This window comes from Rhyacophila brunnea, unplaced genomic scaffold (genome assembly GCF_057557595.1).
Source record: "Rhyacophila brunnea isolate RB1 unplaced genomic scaffold, BYU_Rbru_1.0 scaffold_17, whole genome shotgun sequence".
Taxonomy (NCBI): Eukaryota; Metazoa; Arthropoda; class Insecta; order Trichoptera; family Rhyacophilidae; genus Rhyacophila; species Rhyacophila brunnea.
In genome coordinates, this window is record NW_028232827.1 from 11,725,048 (window position 1) to 11,745,076 (window position 20,029).

A 20,029-nucleotide genomic window follows, 5' to 3' on the forward strand; every position below is an offset into this window, starting at 1 on the left:
ATAAACGATCATCACTGTAAACAGAGCATAGTGATTTTCTGGATTGGGCATTGTTATCACAATCTTCAGTCAACATTATCTAGAATTATTAACAAAACCTTGGTTCTCAGTATTCTGGTGCATATTAAAACCTCTGATGCGATAATTTTGTTCAAGATGTTTTTTTGTAATATTTTATTTCTGTTTATATATAACCAATATTACAATATAATTATTAAGTATTATTATAAAAACCCCTTCATGTATAGTTTCGACAACAACAAATCGGTGATAACAGAAAGTCGCTGTAAACACATGTAGAAGATTTCTAGTGACGTACCTGTCGTGGCGGCGACACGCGGTAGAGGCGTGTTTAAATAATGTATCGGCTCCCCTTTTAGATGCTATTCCTTTTCTTCTTTGCAAAAAACCAAAAGTTAACTAATAATAATTCGTTTGATCGTTTTAGATACATTTTTTTTATACAAAGCTTCAAATTAGGTAAATTGACAGATCCGTACACCACGGCAGCGTAAATTGAAATGATAAATTTGGGGGCGTTCCTCATTTGAAAACGGAAGTGGGATTAGTTGCACTGGAGGGGATTGTTAGTTCACAGTTTGAACACGTGGACAAGAAGTTCTCGTTCAACATTACGTCATCACATCGAAGCTGTTATAAACACTCGATGATAACGAGCCCCGGATACCTGTTATTTAGATAAATCAAGTTATCCGGAGACTTCAAAAATTCTGTAAGGACTAAAGCAGTTTTTTGTTTCTTCAGTAAAATTTAAATTTTGTCACATCGGAGATTTTAACAGCTGAATGACAAGGGTTACACTTCATTTTCGCTCTCAAAATGAAGGAAATGGAACATGAAAATGTGCACACATAAGAGTATGTATGGGAATTGGTTATTTGCATTTTAATAATCCATTGAGCGCATGTCCTGGATCCAATCATTTAAACAATACAACATGAATTTTGATTTAGGCAGGATTTAAACTCGGTACCAACAGATTAAGAGAATAACATTATAAGTTGTGCTGCACACACGTCAGTTCAATCAATAAAATTTCACTACAGTGACTTTGTTCCTTCGTTTATTCATAATTCTTATAGTTATTGGTTTTATTAATATTGTAAACTTCTTTTGGTTTGAATGTCTTCGAGCATGATCCTCAATTCTTCGTCTTCGAACCTTCCCTCCAGCGATGGTAGAAGGGCTTTGGCTTCCTCTGCCGTTTCGGGACATAAATTTGCTAGACTGGCAACTTCGAATTTATGCAGCTTTTTCTGCATAAGGAGACTGAAAATAGCTATGCATTAGACCAATGTATATCAACCTTTTTAAACCTGTGAACCATTGAAAATAGGAGAAACGTTTTACGGACCGTTAACACAGAAATAAAAAATATTATTTATATACCTAGTATCATTTGAATTTTCCAGTGTTACTCGGGCGGATAAAAAGGCAATAAATAAAAAGATATTTGTGAAATTTTCATATTCTAAATATTTTTTTTTATTTTATACAATAAACCAGTGTTTACCAAAGTGTGGTACGCGTACCCCCTGGGGTACGGGAAGAGTTTGGTGGGGGTACGCGCTGCACCGGGCTTTGGCTGTGCCTGGTGCAACAAGCATTAATACATCATCAATACAACATCCATACTAGAAGATTTATCGCATGCAGAAGAAGATCAATTGTTGGAATTAGCTTCAGACGGCTTCTTGAATAATAAATACCTATAAGGAGTGTACCTACTTTAAAATCATTATGGTTGCAAATGCAACATGTATATCCAGAGAAAGTCCTGAAATACATCTCGCCTTTTCCAACTTCATATCTATGTGAAGTTGTTTTTTTCAGCATTTGTAGACATTAAGTCAAAAAAAGGAACAGGCTTTTGGATGTGGAACTGCATCTCAGATTGAAATTAACAACCAGGGAACCAAATTATGATGATCTGTCTCAACATAAACAATTTCATTCTTCTCATTGATTATAATGAATGTTATTTATAATATAACTTTTGTTTATTCTATTTATATTTTATTTTTTATTTATGTACTTACTAAAAAAGGAAAAAGTAAATATATTTTGATTGTTATTAAAGTATGATATGCAATTTTTTTTTGACGATGGGTACTCAGTGTTACGAAAATTATAGAAGGTGTACACAGATATCGAAAGTTTGGGAAACACTGATAAACCAATAATAAAACAGACATACCTATCAAACATATACAAAAAAATGTAATATAAAAATTCTATTTGTAATTAAAATAGCCCATCTATTCTATACACATGACTGCTTTCAGCCGCTACGGCAGCTATCTAGGGTAGGTTTGTATCGAAGTATTAGCACTTATTGTAACAATTACAATAAGTTAGCCGTCTAAACCAGCGGTCTACAAACTAAATAAGGATGTGAGCTACTTTCAGAAATTGTCTGGTGAGCTACTTATACACATAGCTCGGTATGTATGGATACAGAAGATGCGGTGATAAGATAAGGCCATCCGCTCACGTGAATCTCAAAAAAGACGAGACTGAAACTCCAGTATCTAGCTAATGTATTTCAATGGCAGCTCGCTGACGGCAAGACTGGAATCTCTGTTTCAAAACGTCCGCAACCGAAGAGACGCGACATGCTAGTCTCTCAGTTTCCAGTACCAATATCAGTAGAATTGATGAAAAATCATATTTTCTTACCAAAATTAATAGCACTGAACTGAACTAAACAAGCAATGTCAAAAGTTAAAGATGAGCGAACTGATTTTTAATTTAAAATATGTGGCAGATGTTGAGAAATACTCCTGCCTGTATAATTACAGGCTGCTAGAAAATTCCCGTAAAGATATTAAGGAAAAAGCTTATAATGAAGTAGGAAAGACAATGGGTTTGACAGTTTGAGGTTATGAGATTATTAGGTTTCAGTAGCGCCGTGTGTGAAGCATCAGTCACTGGCCAGTTTATGAGTTCCATCACCAACCAGTTCGTCAGACTTTAGTTTCTGCGTGAGCGAATGGCCTAAGTGCCTAAAGTAGTCTATGGTTAAGGAATCCTTTTCGGTAACTTTAAGATAAGGTGTGTGTGCAAAACATAATCCGGTCTAGAGGTTAAAGTAGATTTTTTTAAATATATTAATTGAACAGCGTTCTATTATAATAATTATGTCAACAATCTCCCTATAATACATCGCGCTTATGGCCAGTGCATTACTTTCATACACCCCGCTAGTCGGGTAAAATTCACACTATGTTTCTTTAACCAATGTGTATGAGTCCGATGCATACGTAACAATTACAGTTACTTCGGTTGAGAGCGTAAATGATGAAGGGCGCAGAAAGATAAATGTTATATTAAAGTTACGTTATAATTATTTAGAAATCTTACTTTCTGACGCTTTGTATGGTGTCCTTGTTTTTGAATTTGCGGAAACGGTTTGTGTAGGTTAAAGTCTTCATGAACACTTCTGAGAATTCCTGTTCTTCTTCGGCAGATTCATTTTGGGCCTTCCTATGTTCCAACAGCATACCCACTTCAGAAATTAGCAATGTTTCTGCATTCTCAAATTCTGCAAAAAATATATTGTTGTTATTCACAACTTAGTATGAAACTAATTCCATGTTCAGTATACTACTCTTTATAAAGATTACCTTTGGGGAATTGTAGATCTGCTGCATCCTCTTCGACGATTTCTGTACCATTTACTGTTGCCATTGCTTATCAAATGTTGTAAAGTGAATGTGAGTAAATGTATTTATTATTTCAGATTGCTAAATTGGCTAAATGCAATACAATACCGACAACCGAAACGTCAAACAGAAATCCATAGACATTTTTAGTCTATGTCCATAGACTACTTAACATTGTATGTCGTCAAAACTGAAAAATGGAGTATTACTATAACCAGACGAGTATGAGATTATGACCAATTTACGATGATAATTTATGTCCATAATTTCATTCGAAAAACAATGCTTTCATTAATTATTGAAAAAACCATCTTAACTTGAATGTAATAATTTTTAATTGAATACGACATTAGGAAATTTATAGACTGGTTATAGCAACATCACTCGTAATTTCAAGTAGTGCTGCCAACCGTACTATAGTTATAGTATTTTTTGTACTATAATTTAGGTCCGCGTACTATGTACGATATTAAAAAAGAATCGGAAAAAAATACACAAAAGACACTAGGTATAGTGCGAAATCTTTACGGTGATAGGCGGTGGCTTGGAGAACTACATCCCCTCCTCTCGCGTTTCAGTACTTACAATACTTTAAAATCGAAAACCGACACGAGCGCCCCCGCGGGGTCTCACGTTAAAGATTTCGCAGTCTAGCAATATGTCGCGTCTCTCCACGACCGTTTTGAAACAGAGAGATTCCAGTCTCGCCGTCAGTGAGCAGCCATTGAAATACATTAGCTAGACACTGGATGGAATTTTAGTTTCAGTTCCGTCGGATTTCGGTTGCTACGTGGGAGGAGGGCCTAATGGCTTAAATAGACTCTATGATGATCGGTCACATAGGTATATGCCGAAAAACCCGTTTCTTATGTCCTGTGTCACAGGGTGTCACACAGTGTAAATACGATGTCATACAATATGTATGTATAATATGTCGGAATGGCATAGATATGATCATAATATACACTAAATCGCTCTTAAGCCGCGTTGACACGGTCCAAGTACGATCCAAGTAGACTCGGATCGAGTGCCATCCAAGTGACAGCTTCATACCTACTATTTATTCCTATCCAAGTTAACTTGGATGAGTAGGCCGCGGTCCAAGTAGCTTGGATAGGAATAATATTAGTATGAAGATGTCTCACACGAGTGCACTTGGATAGGAATAAATAGTATGAAGCTGTCACTTGGACCGTGTCAACGCGGCTTTAGCATAATATGCTAAGATGGGCAGATACAGCGCTCGGAATGGAGCGAAACGCCCCGGAGCGCCGTTCCGGTTCGTGAATTCCTTGACAATTCCGTTCCGTCTCGTGGAATCCTCGAATCTACCGTTCCTTCTCGTGGAATCCTGATAGCGAGATGTCTCGTAAAATTCTTGAGCCTCATCTGAATATTCAATATGGCGTTCCGGTTCAGATTGTGTTGAAATTGAAGAATATGAATCGGTTTATAAATATATTTAAAAAAAAAATCTTTTTATTAAACAATAATTTTACTTGTTGACTACCCCTGATTTTTAATAATTCGTACATGTCGATACAAATGGGTGCCACAGTCAGCCAAATTTCTTCTTAGAAATGCATCTAGGTATATTTTTTCCTAACAATGCATTTCTAGACAACCCATGCCTAATAATAAAAAATACAGTTTTTATTGAAGAAAGCACCCTTACATGACTGTATTGCTCTCTTCCGTTTTCTTTAAGACAATATGAGATAATAGTATATTATTCTATTCTTCAGTGCTATTCAACAAGTTTTTTTTGCTTACAGACAAAATCACAAAATACATCATTTATTTAGGGTAGGTACCTACTACCAATATCGATAATAACGTTAAATTATTACGTACCTTTTTTTGATTTTAAATTAAAACACATGAAATATCTACATAGGTATTGTGAAAAATAATTCATTTGTTAATTAATGTTTTATCAATAAATAAACTACCTCTGTGTAGGTATCTACCAAGGCTTGGATTTTCGATACTTTGGTATGAACCACAGGGCTTAGCTGACTCGGGTAAGAGTGTAAATCGCGGGTTCCCAAACAGTTATGATTTTGAGTACATTAAATTTGTGATCAATACGGGAGTGGAAGTCACAATATTTTATGGAATGAAACGGGAGAGAAATGAATGGGAGAAACAAAACCATAACTGTCCGATTGACGATTGCGTAAAATATAGGATATAGGATAGCTAACATTAGGTACTAGGTAGGCTTAACGCATTCATAGTTTTGACAATACATCATAAGACAACCGAGGCCGTTCATTAGTCGACCTGTTGATATTAGATGGTATGCAACCAACGAGGTGTCTTCCCATCGGTATGGAGCGATATACATTCGAGGAGGTTTAATATCGCTATTGTGCAAGTAAATCAGTGGTCTCTGTACAATTTTTGCGTGTATGGGCATCTTCATCAGGGGCAACGAACAAATTTAAACGTTCATAGTATTACCCATATCATGCTGGGCTAGGTACCTATTCTTATTTTTTTTATTTCGGTTTTAGTTCGGCAGAAATAATTTGCAGTGAAAAAATACTCGTAGCTAGGTTCCTACCTAAACTCTTTACCTATCCTTCATGTTATACAGAAAATAAAGCTGATGGAAAAAATATATTGGTTGAGGACATTAAAATAACCATAGTAATACGGTCCTTTGAAATAAATCAATAAAGGTAGGTACCTACTTAGTTCGTATTTTTTGTTTCACAAAACTTCTACGTAGCAAAGCTGTTTACTATTCAATAATAATACAATGAATCCTACCTAAATTGTGCATTGAAAAAAATATTGATTGTGAAAAATATAAGTCTTGATTGTGAGGTTTTGTTGGTGTTTTGAATTATTGTTTGTCTTGTGATTGGAGAAACTTGTCGCATACTATGCAAACCACAAACATAGTGGTACTATGATAGTACTAAAGATTTGTATATAGGTACCTACTGTACAATAATAGCAGAGTACAAATGAGTAAAAATAACAAAACTGTGTAGGTATTGCCAAGTGGTAACGACGAAATCTTAGAACAATGTATTTTGAGTTGGTTCCCTATAGAAGTTGGGTACCGAATAGGACCTTACACTCCGGTGACTTGGGTAAGTGTTTTAACTCTATCTTATACCTAGTAACATAAAAAGCGAATAAATATTATGTATTAGTTATTAATTTCATATACCTATTATCGCAAAGGTCTTTTTTGTTATATATTCATAGAACAGATTCCTTATTACAAAGGTATTTGAGTCATCGTAGGGAGATTTAAAATACTGTAGAAAAATTGACGCGGCATTTTGTTTAGGAACATCACTGTGTGACGTGTTTCTTCTCACCCTCATATGCACACATATATTATATAATACATAACATATAGATTGCATTGAGCAAATAATAAATTGCGAAAACTCATGCGACAGATGTTGGCGAAATAAAAGAGGTAGCATACATTTAAATAAAATCATAGAGGAATCCAATGGGAATTTACTCACATAATAATTAATAGTTTCAACAACATCAGAAACCCATTAGAATAAAATTATCCCACATGCCCACATAGTGTAAATATTTGAATATTTTTTCTAATATCTACAAGTCTGGGGTTGTTTAAAATTATGCATATTTAATGATGAATGCTACATTCGTAAAACTTGTGTATTCATTAAGTACTTAATTTTATTAAATTAATTTATTATGAACCATGCTCCTGCTTTTTCGTACATGATGGATTTTGATGTGATTAAAAAATAGTTTAATCAAAATATTTCCAATTTAGGTACTAGCTTTAAATAAAGTAGCATGTAACTTGGTTTAACCAATGTACTTATCTTCTGTTTGAGACTTTCACGGTTGTTTTGTCATCGTAATTGATTTTTGGGTTTTCACCGTATGTAATTCTTCATTCTTTGCTCGACGTTTCGGGCTTCTTGCAGAGGCCATTATCAAGAGATATTATATGATATCGAGGAAAGAAGGAAGAAGTACACGTGGTGAAAACCCAAAAATCAATCACGATAAGGTATCTTCACTCATGTTTCCATTTACACTTAGTTACATGTTTTTATTCAAACTACTGACGAAACAAATGGACAATTGTATTGGTTTGTCCATTATTTCATATATTTTTATGTTTCCTACTCCAATAAGATTCATATACTTACATTTAGGTGTACATATTTGTATAATTATTATTATTATTATGAATGATGTATTTTTTAGTAAACTTATATTATGATATATTTTTTATGTTACAAACAACTGATTCGGGCGAAGGTAATGATGAAAATGTTTTATAAAGTACATTATGTAAAACTAAGATATTTTTTTATATTACAGATATTATATCTAATACTGCACATTTTTGAAATATATTGAGCGTTCCTGTTCGTAAAATTTTCCATTTCGAGCACTGGGCAGATAGGTATATCGACCCTTAATCGGCAGAACAACGTAAGCGACAATTCATAAATTTTAGAGGAGAAGGTTTTTTTAAAATTATTTCCGTAATTAGTTCCAAAAATGAATTCTGTTAATGTGGTTAATAATAATTGGTTACTGCCTATACGGAAATTATAAAACAATTGCATTAGTGCTTTTAGTTTTCGAGATAGTGGCGGTAACGCTGTTTTGCTTATGTCTATGACACGATATTTTTTCCAGGCATGTCGCTTACGCTATTTGGCGTAGTCGTTTTTATTTATAAATTTCATGCTAATTATTATCACAGGGCATTACTAATTAGGTATTAAAATAAATAACATAAGCACCCATTTATTTTACGAAAGGGGACGTTGTTAAATAAATTAAAAATACTTTGACTTTTTAAATTAATATTTTTGCTTGTAGATACTTAATCACATATAGGTAAAATAAAAATAAATGATTGGTATTTTTAAGGTTTCGCTTATATTATTAATATTATCAGGTATTGCTATTTTTCAAAATGAAATAGGTACGTATCTACTCGTACATAATTAAATATGGGGACCTACTAATTATGATAAAATAAAATTGTAATCAACTATTCAGTTTTACAAAAAAATTATTGTCCCACATTTTTTAAGCAGTAATCGCTGTATTATCCTCATTCACATCTTCCTGATCGGATTCCGGTAAAGTATCTTCCAATGATAATCCATGTGGCAGTTTCATAAACTCATCCGTCATCTCTGAGGGATATTACATTTAACACAGAGACTTTTAAGATCGTTATACTGGATCTCCGATATTGGTGATTTAGCACTATACAGCAAGGGTGGCTGCGCTTAAAGCATCACAACACTTGATCGGGATCTGATGACGTTTTCTAGGTCTAACAGTTTAGTCCTACTGTCACCAGAGTAGGTACAATATTTGGTAAGTTTTTTAAATTATGCCTTTCGTAATTCACCAAATTTAATTTTGAACTTTGAAGGAATGCAAGTAGCAGCGAAAGATTTCCAGTCACGGAATTCTGCATATGACATGATGACCTAGCGTTGGAAATGATGGTGGGTCATTCTGATAGTGCCTAAACTACTCTGAATATAAATGACTCAATTGTCGCATGAAGGGAATCGACCGGCATCGTCGTACGACCAGTGGGTCTATTCTATACTTATCGACCGCTAAAGTGATAGATATTATCAAACTTAGGGTAGGTTTATATAAAAGTGTTAGTACTTATTGCAACAATTATAATCAACGTATTGTAATTGTTACAATAAGTGTGTCGGGACTAGCATGGAAACTCATCATTACATTTAAATTATCATAATATATTTAAGTATCTAATAATATTTGTTACTATGTAAACTAGTTGATAAGAAAAGCGTATTGGCTTGATTCACAATCTGACTGACGGCACACGCTGTCAGGTCAGTCAACTTTCGTAGCAATTTGCAAGACATCAAATTTCATCATAAACACATTTGCTTTCTTGATAAAATATAATTATTCATAAGAATTATTTAGCAACATTGTAACGAGTATGCGTTATCAAGCATTTTCATGGCCATATAAAGCAATCCGGAAATGTGCCAACTTATCAGATTTGCTCGTACTTAGTAAACTCACAGTAAACAAGTGACATGTGGTCATCGGGTCAACGTCCTGACCTCAGATAACCTTTCTTTGTTATAATTTCTATAAAAGCTCAAAGCGGGGCGAATCTGATAACACACGTCGTCAAATCTTTGCCACATATAGTCGAATCTCTGCTCGTCGCATTCAGTTCAACTTTTCTCATAGCAACACGCCTTTATAATTTAACTTTATCAATTAATCTTAATTCTAAATATATTGTCTGTAAGAATTGTTTCAAGTATTGTTGAGGAGAATAAACTGATATTTACTCAAACACGCATCTACCTTCGATCCATTGAAGTCCATCTACCTCATCATCCTCACACCTCCTCGCAATAGTGCTAATTCTATAATACAAACCTACCCTAAGTTTGATAATATTTATCACTTTATCACTTTAGCGATCGACAAATAATACAGAATAGACCCACTGGTAATAGAAAATGTATTTCTATCAATTCAATGAAAGTTGAATTTTTCATAAAATAAGATAGCATACCCAGTGTTGACCGGTTCTTATTCTGACCAATCACAGTATAATAATTCCTTGATTTTTTCCCGCTTTGTCAGTCCTGTCCAAAGATTTGTGCATGATTGCTGAGATCTCATTACTGCCACGTTTACCATCAGTTTCACCCCATAAAAAGCAATATCCATTATTTGTTCCACTTTCGTAGATACTTTCATTATAGTATGCGTATTTCGACTAGGGAGTGTTTAGCACCTTCTCGAGGTCAAAACTTGCGCACAAAATGTCATTGTGATTTTTACTTTTGGCCAGATCATTAAAGAACATCTTGCATTTATCCTTTACGGTAAGGGGACATTTGTAAGTATCCGTTTCAATTAGCCGAAGTCTCTCGTCACCAGACATATTTGTTACTTTCTCGCAAAAAGAACACTATTATCTTTTTTGGTAGATGAAAACCCAAGTTGAACTTACTGTCTATTAAATACGTTTCTGAAAACATTCCGAATCACGACATTAGTGGATTCATTCAAAGAATCCAAATTTTCAGTATAAATTTTATACTTATACATTTTTAACATTTCAAAAATCTACAGGAAGATACTATTCTTCGTAGATTATTCCGACAGTAGTGAGATGGAACGGCGGGTAATTATTGTTTAATAAACTCTATTACCAGGTTTATTTTATCTCAGCCAGTTTTACTGGACGGCGCGAGCTTTGCTCCCAAATCGGTTTTCGCACAACTCACTACCAGACGGACCACCGAATAAACCGTACCGTAGCTTACACTATCAAATAATGTCGGTTACGTTGTTTTGCTCCACTTTATAATGCGATACAAGTTAAAACGCTAAAAGGCACAGGCCCTAAAAAAATGTCACGCGATTGAGATCGGGCTCTAATATTTTTGTCACTTATGCGCTAGGTGATATTGAACAGTTCTCCATTTAAAACGTAATTTACCAAAAAGTGTCGCTTACGTTGTTCTGCCGATTAAGGGTCGATATTATACCTATCTGCCCGATCATCATGTCTATTTGAACCTTTAGATTTCGATATTTCCGTCCTATAATAATTATATTGATCCAAAGTGCTATAATTTTGCTATAAAAGAAAATTTGGCGAACCAAGAAAAAAGAGATAAAAAACCTTTGACTTCGGTTTAAAATGAAAGTTATTGAATTACCGACGTAAAGCTGCGTTGACACGGTCCAAGTACGATCCAAGTAGACTTGGATAGGAATAATTAGTATGAAGATGTCTCATCCAAGTGACAGCTTCATACTATGTATTCCTATCCAAGTTAACTTGGATGGCACTCGTATGTGACATCTTCATACTAATTATTCCTATACAAGCTACTTGGACCGCATCCTACTCATCCAAGTTAACTTGGATAGGAATAAATAGTATGAAGCTGTCACTTGGATTAAAGCCGCGTTGACACGGTCCAAGTACGATCCAAGTAGACTTGGATAGGAATAATTAGTATGAAGATGTCTGGAAAAGAGATTAGACTGGACGTAAGCATTTTTCGCAGAAGAGGTAGGTACCTAAATTAAAAAATGCCTAGGAATTTCTCAAATTCTCCGTTATTTTTTTTTGACGAAAAACAAAAATAGGTACCTACTGTATATTTTTGTAATTTTTTTTAACAGGATGACGAGGCAATAGTTTTTGCGGAAATATTATAATTGAACTGCGTGCTATAATTCGGTGACAATGCAACACTGTTTTGAAGTCAAATTTTTAGGCTATGTACTGTTGTCACTTGAGGCAGCGTGCATTTGACTGTCAGTGTCAAATAAATAAATAAAACAATAATAATATAAATTTTAGGTAATTAAAATATTTTGGTATATTATAATTTCAAAATAATTGTTTCAGTAATTTCTTACAATTCAAATTTGAGTATATTCATAATACTAAGATAATCAATTTGATACCATAATTTTAAGGTTATGACTTGTTTTTAGTGAAGTTTTGAATGCACCGGCGTTATGACGACTTTCAACAAGCCGGCGGGCAGCGCCCAGTACAAGCCGATGGTCCCCCGGAGCGTTCATTTTTCAATATTTACTTCGGATGAAATAGAGCAGCTTAGCGTAGTGAAGATATCGAGCCCGCTGACATTCGACGCCCTGGGACATCCGTTGAAGGGCGGACTCTACGATCCGGCTCTCGGCCCTCTCAACGAAAGAAGCGATCCGTGCGGCACCTGCCACCGAACCATAGCGACGTGTCCTGGTCATTTCGGCCACATAAGACTGCCGGTGATGGTTGTCCACCCGTTGTTTCATAAAACTCTCAACACCATTCTGAGTAGCAGCTGTGTCAAGTGCTTCCGCCTACAGATAGACGATCAGACGAAAAAAATACTTAATCTGAAAATAAATCTCCTCGATTCTGGTCACCTTACGGATGCTTTGGATATTGACTCTCTCGTTTCCAATTTGATTAAAAGTAATTCCAAGATTAAAACGGCTGACGATGCGTTGTCTTTCGATATTATGGAGAGTGGGGTAGTGAAAAAATATGTGAGGATATTGAAAAAGAAAAGTCCGCACATGGAGCTGTTCATCAATAAGAATGTTTACAGAATCAGAAATAAATTTATAAACGAGGCATTCAAAAAGAAAACAGAAAAATCCTGCATTTACTGTCGTCAACCGCTTATTAAGATAACGTCTGTCGCTAAAAAGCTTATGTGCGTCATCGTCGACCCTCTTGATAGGAAAGGGTTAAAAAAAAATACGATGCTTATGCCGGATAAAACACAGGAGTATTTGAGAAAAATTTGGGCCGAAGATAAGGCGACTCTGATGCACTTGATCCCTGTATTGAAAACGATAAAAATACCTGAACCGACTGATATATTCTTTTTGAATATAATCCCGGTGCCTCCTCCTATTGTCAGACCTTGCAATTTTCTGCAAGATGAAATCATAGAACATCCCCAGACTCAAGTGTATAAATCAATCATGAGAAATGGATTTGTGGTGCGAGCTATCATACAAGCGACGCAGATGGAGATGTGCGAAGACAGTTCTATTATTTCAAGCCAAGCCAAGGCGGTCGTTGAGAACGCCCCCGGTTCGACGAATCTGGAAAAATTGCAGAACACTTGGCAGGAATTGCAAATGATCGTTGATTATCTAATCAATAGTGATAAGTCTAAAAGCGGTGAACGCGGTCTCAAACAAATAATCGAAAAGAAGGATGGCCTCATAAGGTTACATATGATGGGGAAGAGAGTAAACTTCGCTGCCAGATCGGTCATAACGCCAGATCCTAATTTGAGCATCGAAGAGATCGGGGTTCCGGAAGCCTTTGCCACCAAATTAACTTATCCCGTACCCGTCACGTCGTGGAACGTCGAAGAGTTGCGGAGGATGGTGATCAATGGGCCCGACAAACATCCCGGCGCAGTAACCATAGAAAACGAAGACGGTCGTGTCATAAGTATTCCAGCGCGGGATGCTGAAAAAAGAGAAAGTCTGGCCATGCGACTGCTTACACCGGATGAAAGCAAAGTCACCGGAGTCAAGGTCGTGCACCGGCATCTCTTAAATGGAGACATCATGCTCCTCAATCGTCAGCCCACCTTGCATAAACCCAGTATAATGGCGCACCGAGTGAGAGTATTGAAAGGTGAAAAAACATTGCGTTTGCATTATGCCAATTGCAAAGCCTACAATGCTGATTTTGACGGGGACGAAATGAACGCACATTTTCCGCAAAACGAAATAGCCCGCAGCGAGGCATACAACCTAATGAGTGTGGACAGGCAGTATCTTGTTCCCAAAGATGGTACACCCCTGAGCGGTCTCATCCAAGATCACGTCATATCGGGAGTGAGATTATCTCTCAGAGGACGGTTCTTCTCTAAAACCGATTACCAACAGCTCGTCTATCAGGGACTTAGTCATCTGAGAAAGAACATTAAACTTCTCCCCCCCTCTATTATTAAACCCGTAAAGCTTTGGTCAGGAAAACAAATCTTGTCCACTCTCATAATTAACATAGTTCCCGCTAATAAAAACCCAATAACGCTCATAGGGACGGCGAAGATCAGCTCAAAGGCATGGGAAACTGAGGCCTCACGTCATTGGATCGTTGGAGGCACTCAATTCCCCAATCCAAACAGTATGACAGAGAGTGAAGTTATCATTCAGCACGGAGAGTTATTGTCGGGCGTTTTGGATAAGTCTCATTTTGGTGCGACCCAATACGGTCTGGTACACTGCGTGTATGAACTATACGGTGGACATGTCTCCGGGGTTTTACTCAGCTCTCTAGCGAAATTGTTCACTTTCTTTTTGCAATGGGAAGGCTTCACTTTGGGAGTGAAAGACATCTTAGTTATTCCCAAAGCCAATGATATTCGGACTATAATTGTCAAAAGTTGTCGCAAAATTGGAAATGCCACCGCCGCCGAAGCTGTGGATTTGCCTCCAGATGTCGATTATAAGTTTCTCATTTCAACTCTGGAAGACGACAGCAGTAAGAATGCAAAGTTCAAAGCCATTCTGGATAGAAAATACAAATCTGCTCTTGATAAGTATACAAACGATATTAATAAGACCTGTCTACCTTCCGGATTGCTCTCCCAATTCCCAGAGAACAATTTGCAATTGATGGTACAGTCTGGCGCTAAAGGGTCTACGGTGAACACTATGCAGATCTCGTGCCTGCTGGGTCAAATAGAATTGGAGGGTAAAAGGCCGCCGGTAATGGCCTCCGGAAGATCGTTGCCCAGTTTTCCTCCCTTCGAAACGTCCCCTCGTGCCGGTGGTTTCATAGATGGAAGGTTCATGACCGGAATACAGCCACAAGAGTTTTTCTTCCATTGCATGGCGGGAAGGGAAGGCCTGATCGATACCGCAGTCAAGACAAGTAAATCCGGTTATCTACAGAGGTGTCTGATAAAGCATCTGGAAGGACTCACCATCAATTATGACATGACGGTTCGGGATTCTGATGATAGTATTATACAATTTGCATATGGAGAGGACGGTATGGACGTTTGTAAAGCTACGTTTTTAAAAAACAAGCAGTTGAAATTCTTAGACCAGAACACTGACGCTATCGTCGATGCTGATATCCTTGAGCGACTCAAAGAAGATTACGATGATGCCATGGTGACAAAGTATGGCAAGAATATTAAAAAGTGGATAAAGAGACATCCCGATCCTAAAAAGAGACAGACACCATTTTTGCAGTTTTCTAAATTCGTCACAGAGAGTGATAACCTCAATGAATTTTGTAAGAAATATCCAGGGAGAGACCCGCAAGCATGTAAAGTGATTGATGCTTGGTATTCGGCAGATTCTGATGTAAAAGACGGCTATAAGTTGAAAGACTGCATGAAATGCCCGGATCCTCTTGTGTCGAAATTCCAACCTGATCATTTCTTTGGTGTTATAAATGAAAAAATGGAGTCGCTTGTCAATAACTATCTGAAAAAAAGACATCATTTAACTGAAATGGACAACTTCACATCTACCGCTTCAGATTTTCATGATATGATGAAAATAAAACTGATGGAATCGATGGCGGCTCCCGGGGAACCGGTCGGACTTCTCGCCGCACAGTCCATTGGAGAGCCTTCCACTCAGATGACCCTCAACACTTTCCACTTTGCCGGAAGAGGTGAAATGAACGTCACGCTGGGTATTCCTCGCTTGAGAGAGATCCTAATGTTGGCTTCATCTAATTTAAAAACGCCAAGCATGGATATACCATTCCACACCCACTTGAAGAATGTTTCTAAAAGTGCTGAGAAAGTGCAGAGAAGACTGTGCCGCGTTACTGTCGAGGACGTCTTGGAAAAGATCGACGTGCAATCGGAATTGAAGGTCGTACCCAACAGAGAATTTTTGTATACTTTGAACTTCAAGTTTCTGCCTCACCGAAACTACAAAGATAAGTGCAACGTTACTCCCAAGCATATTTTAAAATACATGGAGAAACGCTTCTTTGCGCTCTTGTTCAAAGATATATGGAAAGCCGCCGGCAAACGATCGGGCATGCTGGAAGAAGATTTTGGGGAAGAAAAAGAAAAGTCAAGGAAGAAGGATGCTGATGATGATCCGGATGGTGATCCGGATGTTCCTATCAATAATCCAACCAAGAAAGGCGTTTTCGCTGAGGACGTTGATAGCTCAGATGAAGAAGTGCAGAATGATGATGATGACAATACACAGGTACAAACTAAAAAAAGGTTTTTTTGTTCTTTTCTGCCTCCATGCGGTGCATAACTGCTCGAGTGAATACAGGCGGCCCTTGACTTTCGTTTTCTGAAATTTTGTTTGAATGTTGATTGTTCGAAAGTATGAAATGGGACAGAAAAAAAATAATATATATATTGTGTTTTTATTGTTCAATATAATCTCATCGGACATGAATAGATTTCTTAGGTCTATCGATTAATTTTTCTAAACCTTCATAAAAATAATTTTCCGATTTGCCTTCAAATGGTCATTTACGGCTGCCTGTAGGGACTCATCATCATCAAAATGTTTTCCACGTAAGTCTTTCTTCAAATTTGGAAACAGGTAATAATCGCTAGGTGCCAGATCAGGACTGTAAGGTGGATGAGGTAATTCCTGGAAGCCGCATTTTTTCATAGCCATAGCAATTTGAGCCTTGTGAACAGGTGCGAAGTAAGATCACGCCTTTTGTTTTTTTACTTTAATAGTTTCTTAGACTAAGAATTAGAATAATAGCGTAGTACTGTCCCGTGATGTCGGTGCCTTTTTGTTTATAATCTATTATTAGGATTTCTTCTGATTCCCAAAACACTGCTGCCATCACCTTCACAGCCGATGGTACGATTGGGGGCTGAAGCACCCTTTTTATGCCACTGCATGGACTCCTGTTTTAACACAGGGTCATAATGATGAACCCACATTTTTCATCTCCCATAACAATTTTGTTGATAAATTCTTCTTGATTGACTGACGCCAGACAGCTTTAAAAACTAAACATTCCACAGGGTAACTTTTTTGATGTGCCATAAGCATTTGTGGCACCCATCTTCCGCTTACCTTTGACATCCCAAGATTTTCGTGTATAATTCCGGAAATTATTGTTTTGGATAGATTGAACCTTTCTGCGATTTCGATTAGTTTTAGCCAACCATTTTCTATAAGGGTATCTTTGATTTTTAATACCATTTCATGTGTAGTGACGTCATTTGGCTTTCCACAACGGTCATCATCTTCTAATAATGGTAAATCATGGTTTTACCACAACAAAGAGTGCTATAAACCAATTTCATATCATTTTAGATGGTTTCCACACTTTTCCCCTGTTGTGCGAGGAGTTTAATTACTGCACGGAGCTCAATATTTGACATTTTTAAAATAATCATAGACTTGCATTTGTTCTTTTGAATATTGGAACCAATTTAATGGAACAATCAACTTGAAATTGCACAAGTATACCTAAAAAGGATTACTTAACGATAAAAAAATTATTTTAACCCCAATACTACTACTTTCCCGCTACTTTCACCACCATTCCGCGAACTTATGGAACTCCTCTCGTATGTATTTAAAAAAAAAACACCGAAAAGTATACTTTAAAATATTTATTTATCAACAGGGTATAATAAAGGTAAAGAGGTGTATTAGCAATCTAGTGTTTTCTTTATAAACTTGTCAAGAGATAGTTGAATATCACCCTTTTACGTATTTGCGAAAGGGACAGGATGAAAAGGGATTTGGCAGGGAGCGGAGGAGAGAGGAGTGACTGCATGAAAGCGCACAGTTTTTGCAACAAAAATCTAAATTTTAAGAAATGTACAAAATTGTGAATTGTGCGAAAGTAGAATGTTCGAAAGTCAAGGGCCGTCTGTAATAACCAGTATTTGCTTGACAATGCTCTGGCCGCAATGCACGAGTGGTAGTCCATTTATGAAGTCGTGAATCTCGGGGTCGAATCCTGAGTGACAGAAAAACGGACATATCATGTTTTGCCAGCTTACTACAGGAATAATAATTCAAAATATCAAATGTAAAGCACTGTTCTTAACTTATAGAACTTATTTTTTTCATTATTTTCGAAAATTGAAGACCGAAAATGTAATTTTTGGTTTGAGTTTGACAATGCATTTATATAGTAACCAAGGATTGTTAGATGTTTTTTGTAAAAATAAATAGATGTCACTATAAAAATGTTCCCAATACTTCTTGTTTTCTATTAATTTATATAATGGACCCATGTCCTTTTCACTTTTTTATTTTGTTGACCGATAACTGCTAAAGCCACAACAGTTTCAATCTCTTCTTCCCAATTAGAAGAACTATTCGAGTGTGCACTTTCCATAATCAAATTTATAAAGATAGTGATCATTCAAAATATACTGCTGAATGACTATCGTATACTTAATTTGTCAGCGTGACCATGTCCAATCCTAATAAGATAATATTATGGGCCTCCACAGAGTTGAGTTTGTATTAACAGATTTCTGTTTTTATGAGAAATGGATGTTAGCCACTTGCTCAACCCATTAAGTCCATACCTTGACTTAAACACAAATTGAAAAACAATGTGTATTTGCCAGACCCAGGATTCAAACCTGGGACCCTCGACATTGTAGGCTAACGCTTAAACCGCACGGCCATCATGAACTTATATATCATGTCACGTGGTGGTAATGTGTTTAGTGAGACCTTTTCCAGCTTCATTTCCGTATGTTTGTGCACTGTCTATATAGGCAAAACTTTTCTGTACCATCTGCGGTTTAAACATTGTTATGAGATAATAATATATTGTTGAACTTCCTAGTTTTGTTGACTCATTCAAATGTTCAAAAGCGATCATTAAAAAAAAACTCATTAACTCATGAACTACTTTTTATACCTTTTTAGGTTAGGAATCGTAAGCGCCACACCGAGTGTCAGGAGTATGAAGATCCCGAATCAGAAGAAGAAGAACATTCTGACACCGAGGACGCTCCCGAAAAGACAGACAAGACAGAAGATGAAGGTTTTGAAGATTTCAAAGAGAAAGCCGATATTCATTCATTGCAAGTCGTCACGCATTACTCTCACGCCACAGAATACAGTTACGATAAAGACAATTATCTGTGGTGTCAGTTGATATTCTACATGCCTCTGTCCGTCTCCAAGGTTGACCTGTCGGCAATCCTGCAGAAACTGCCCGGAAAATGTGTCATCTATGAAGTACCTCATATAAAAAGAGCTATCACCTATTTAAACAATAGTAGTGAGATCATTTTAAAGACAGAAGGTATAAATATAAATGAAATGTTTCAATATGAAGCAGTTTTAAATCTGAATAAACTTTATACTAACGACATCCATGCCATGGCAAATACTTACGGCATCGAAGCGGCTTGCAAAGTTATCATTAAGGAAATCCAAAATGTGTTTAATGTCTACGGTATTCACGTAGATTTGAGGCATCTGTCGCTAGTTTCTGATTATATGACTTATAATGGTGCATTTGAACCGTTGAGCAGAAAGGGTATGGAGTCTTCGACATCGCCGCTGCAGCAGATGTCTTTTGAATCGTCGTTGAATTTCTTGAAAGAGGCAGCCATTAAGGGTAAACTGGACATGTTGAAGTCGTCTTCTAGTTGCTTGATGCTCGGGCAACCGTGCAAAAGTGGTACGGGCTCGTTTTCATTGTACAACAACTCGATTTGACAAGTTTGAATATTATATTGTTCAATTACCTATTGTAAATATATATTTTAAATATATTTTGTTTTTTCATTCAATTATTGTTTTTATTAGACTTAGAAACGTCACATAGCCACTGCAACATAAAG

The 20,029-nt window shown here is 36.5% G+C and overlaps 2 protein-coding genes across 2 annotated transcripts; one reads left to right on the forward strand and one right to left on the reverse strand.

The window, feature by feature from the left end:
• Positions 1–1,067: 1,067 nt before the first annotated feature.
• Polr2D (RNA polymerase II subunit D) lies at positions 1,068–3,826 on the reverse strand. Its single transcript, XM_085944180.1, has 3 exons — positions 3,648–3,826; positions 3,385–3,565; positions 1,068–1,290 (listed from the first exon to the last, which is right to left on the reverse strand). The coding sequence occupies exons 1-3, from the start codon at positions 3,709–3,711 to the stop codon at positions 1,116–1,118; spliced, it is 420 nt and encodes a 139-aa protein (XP_085800306.1). The 5' UTR covers positions 3,712–3,826; the 3' UTR covers positions 1,068–1,115.
• An 8,152-nt stretch (positions 3,827–11,978) lies between these two features.
• Polr1A (RNA polymerase I subunit RpI1) lies at positions 11,979–19,978 on the forward strand. The gene is made up of 3 exons (XM_085944130.1): positions 11,979–12,066; positions 12,204–16,433; positions 19,104–19,978. The coding sequence occupies exons 2-3, from the start codon at positions 12,228–12,230 to the stop codon at positions 19,902–19,904; spliced, it is 5,007 nt and encodes a 1,668-aa protein (XP_085800256.1). The 5' UTR covers positions 11,979–12,066; positions 12,204–12,227; the 3' UTR covers positions 19,905–19,978.
• The last annotated feature ends 51 nt before the right edge of the window (positions 19,979–20,029 follow it).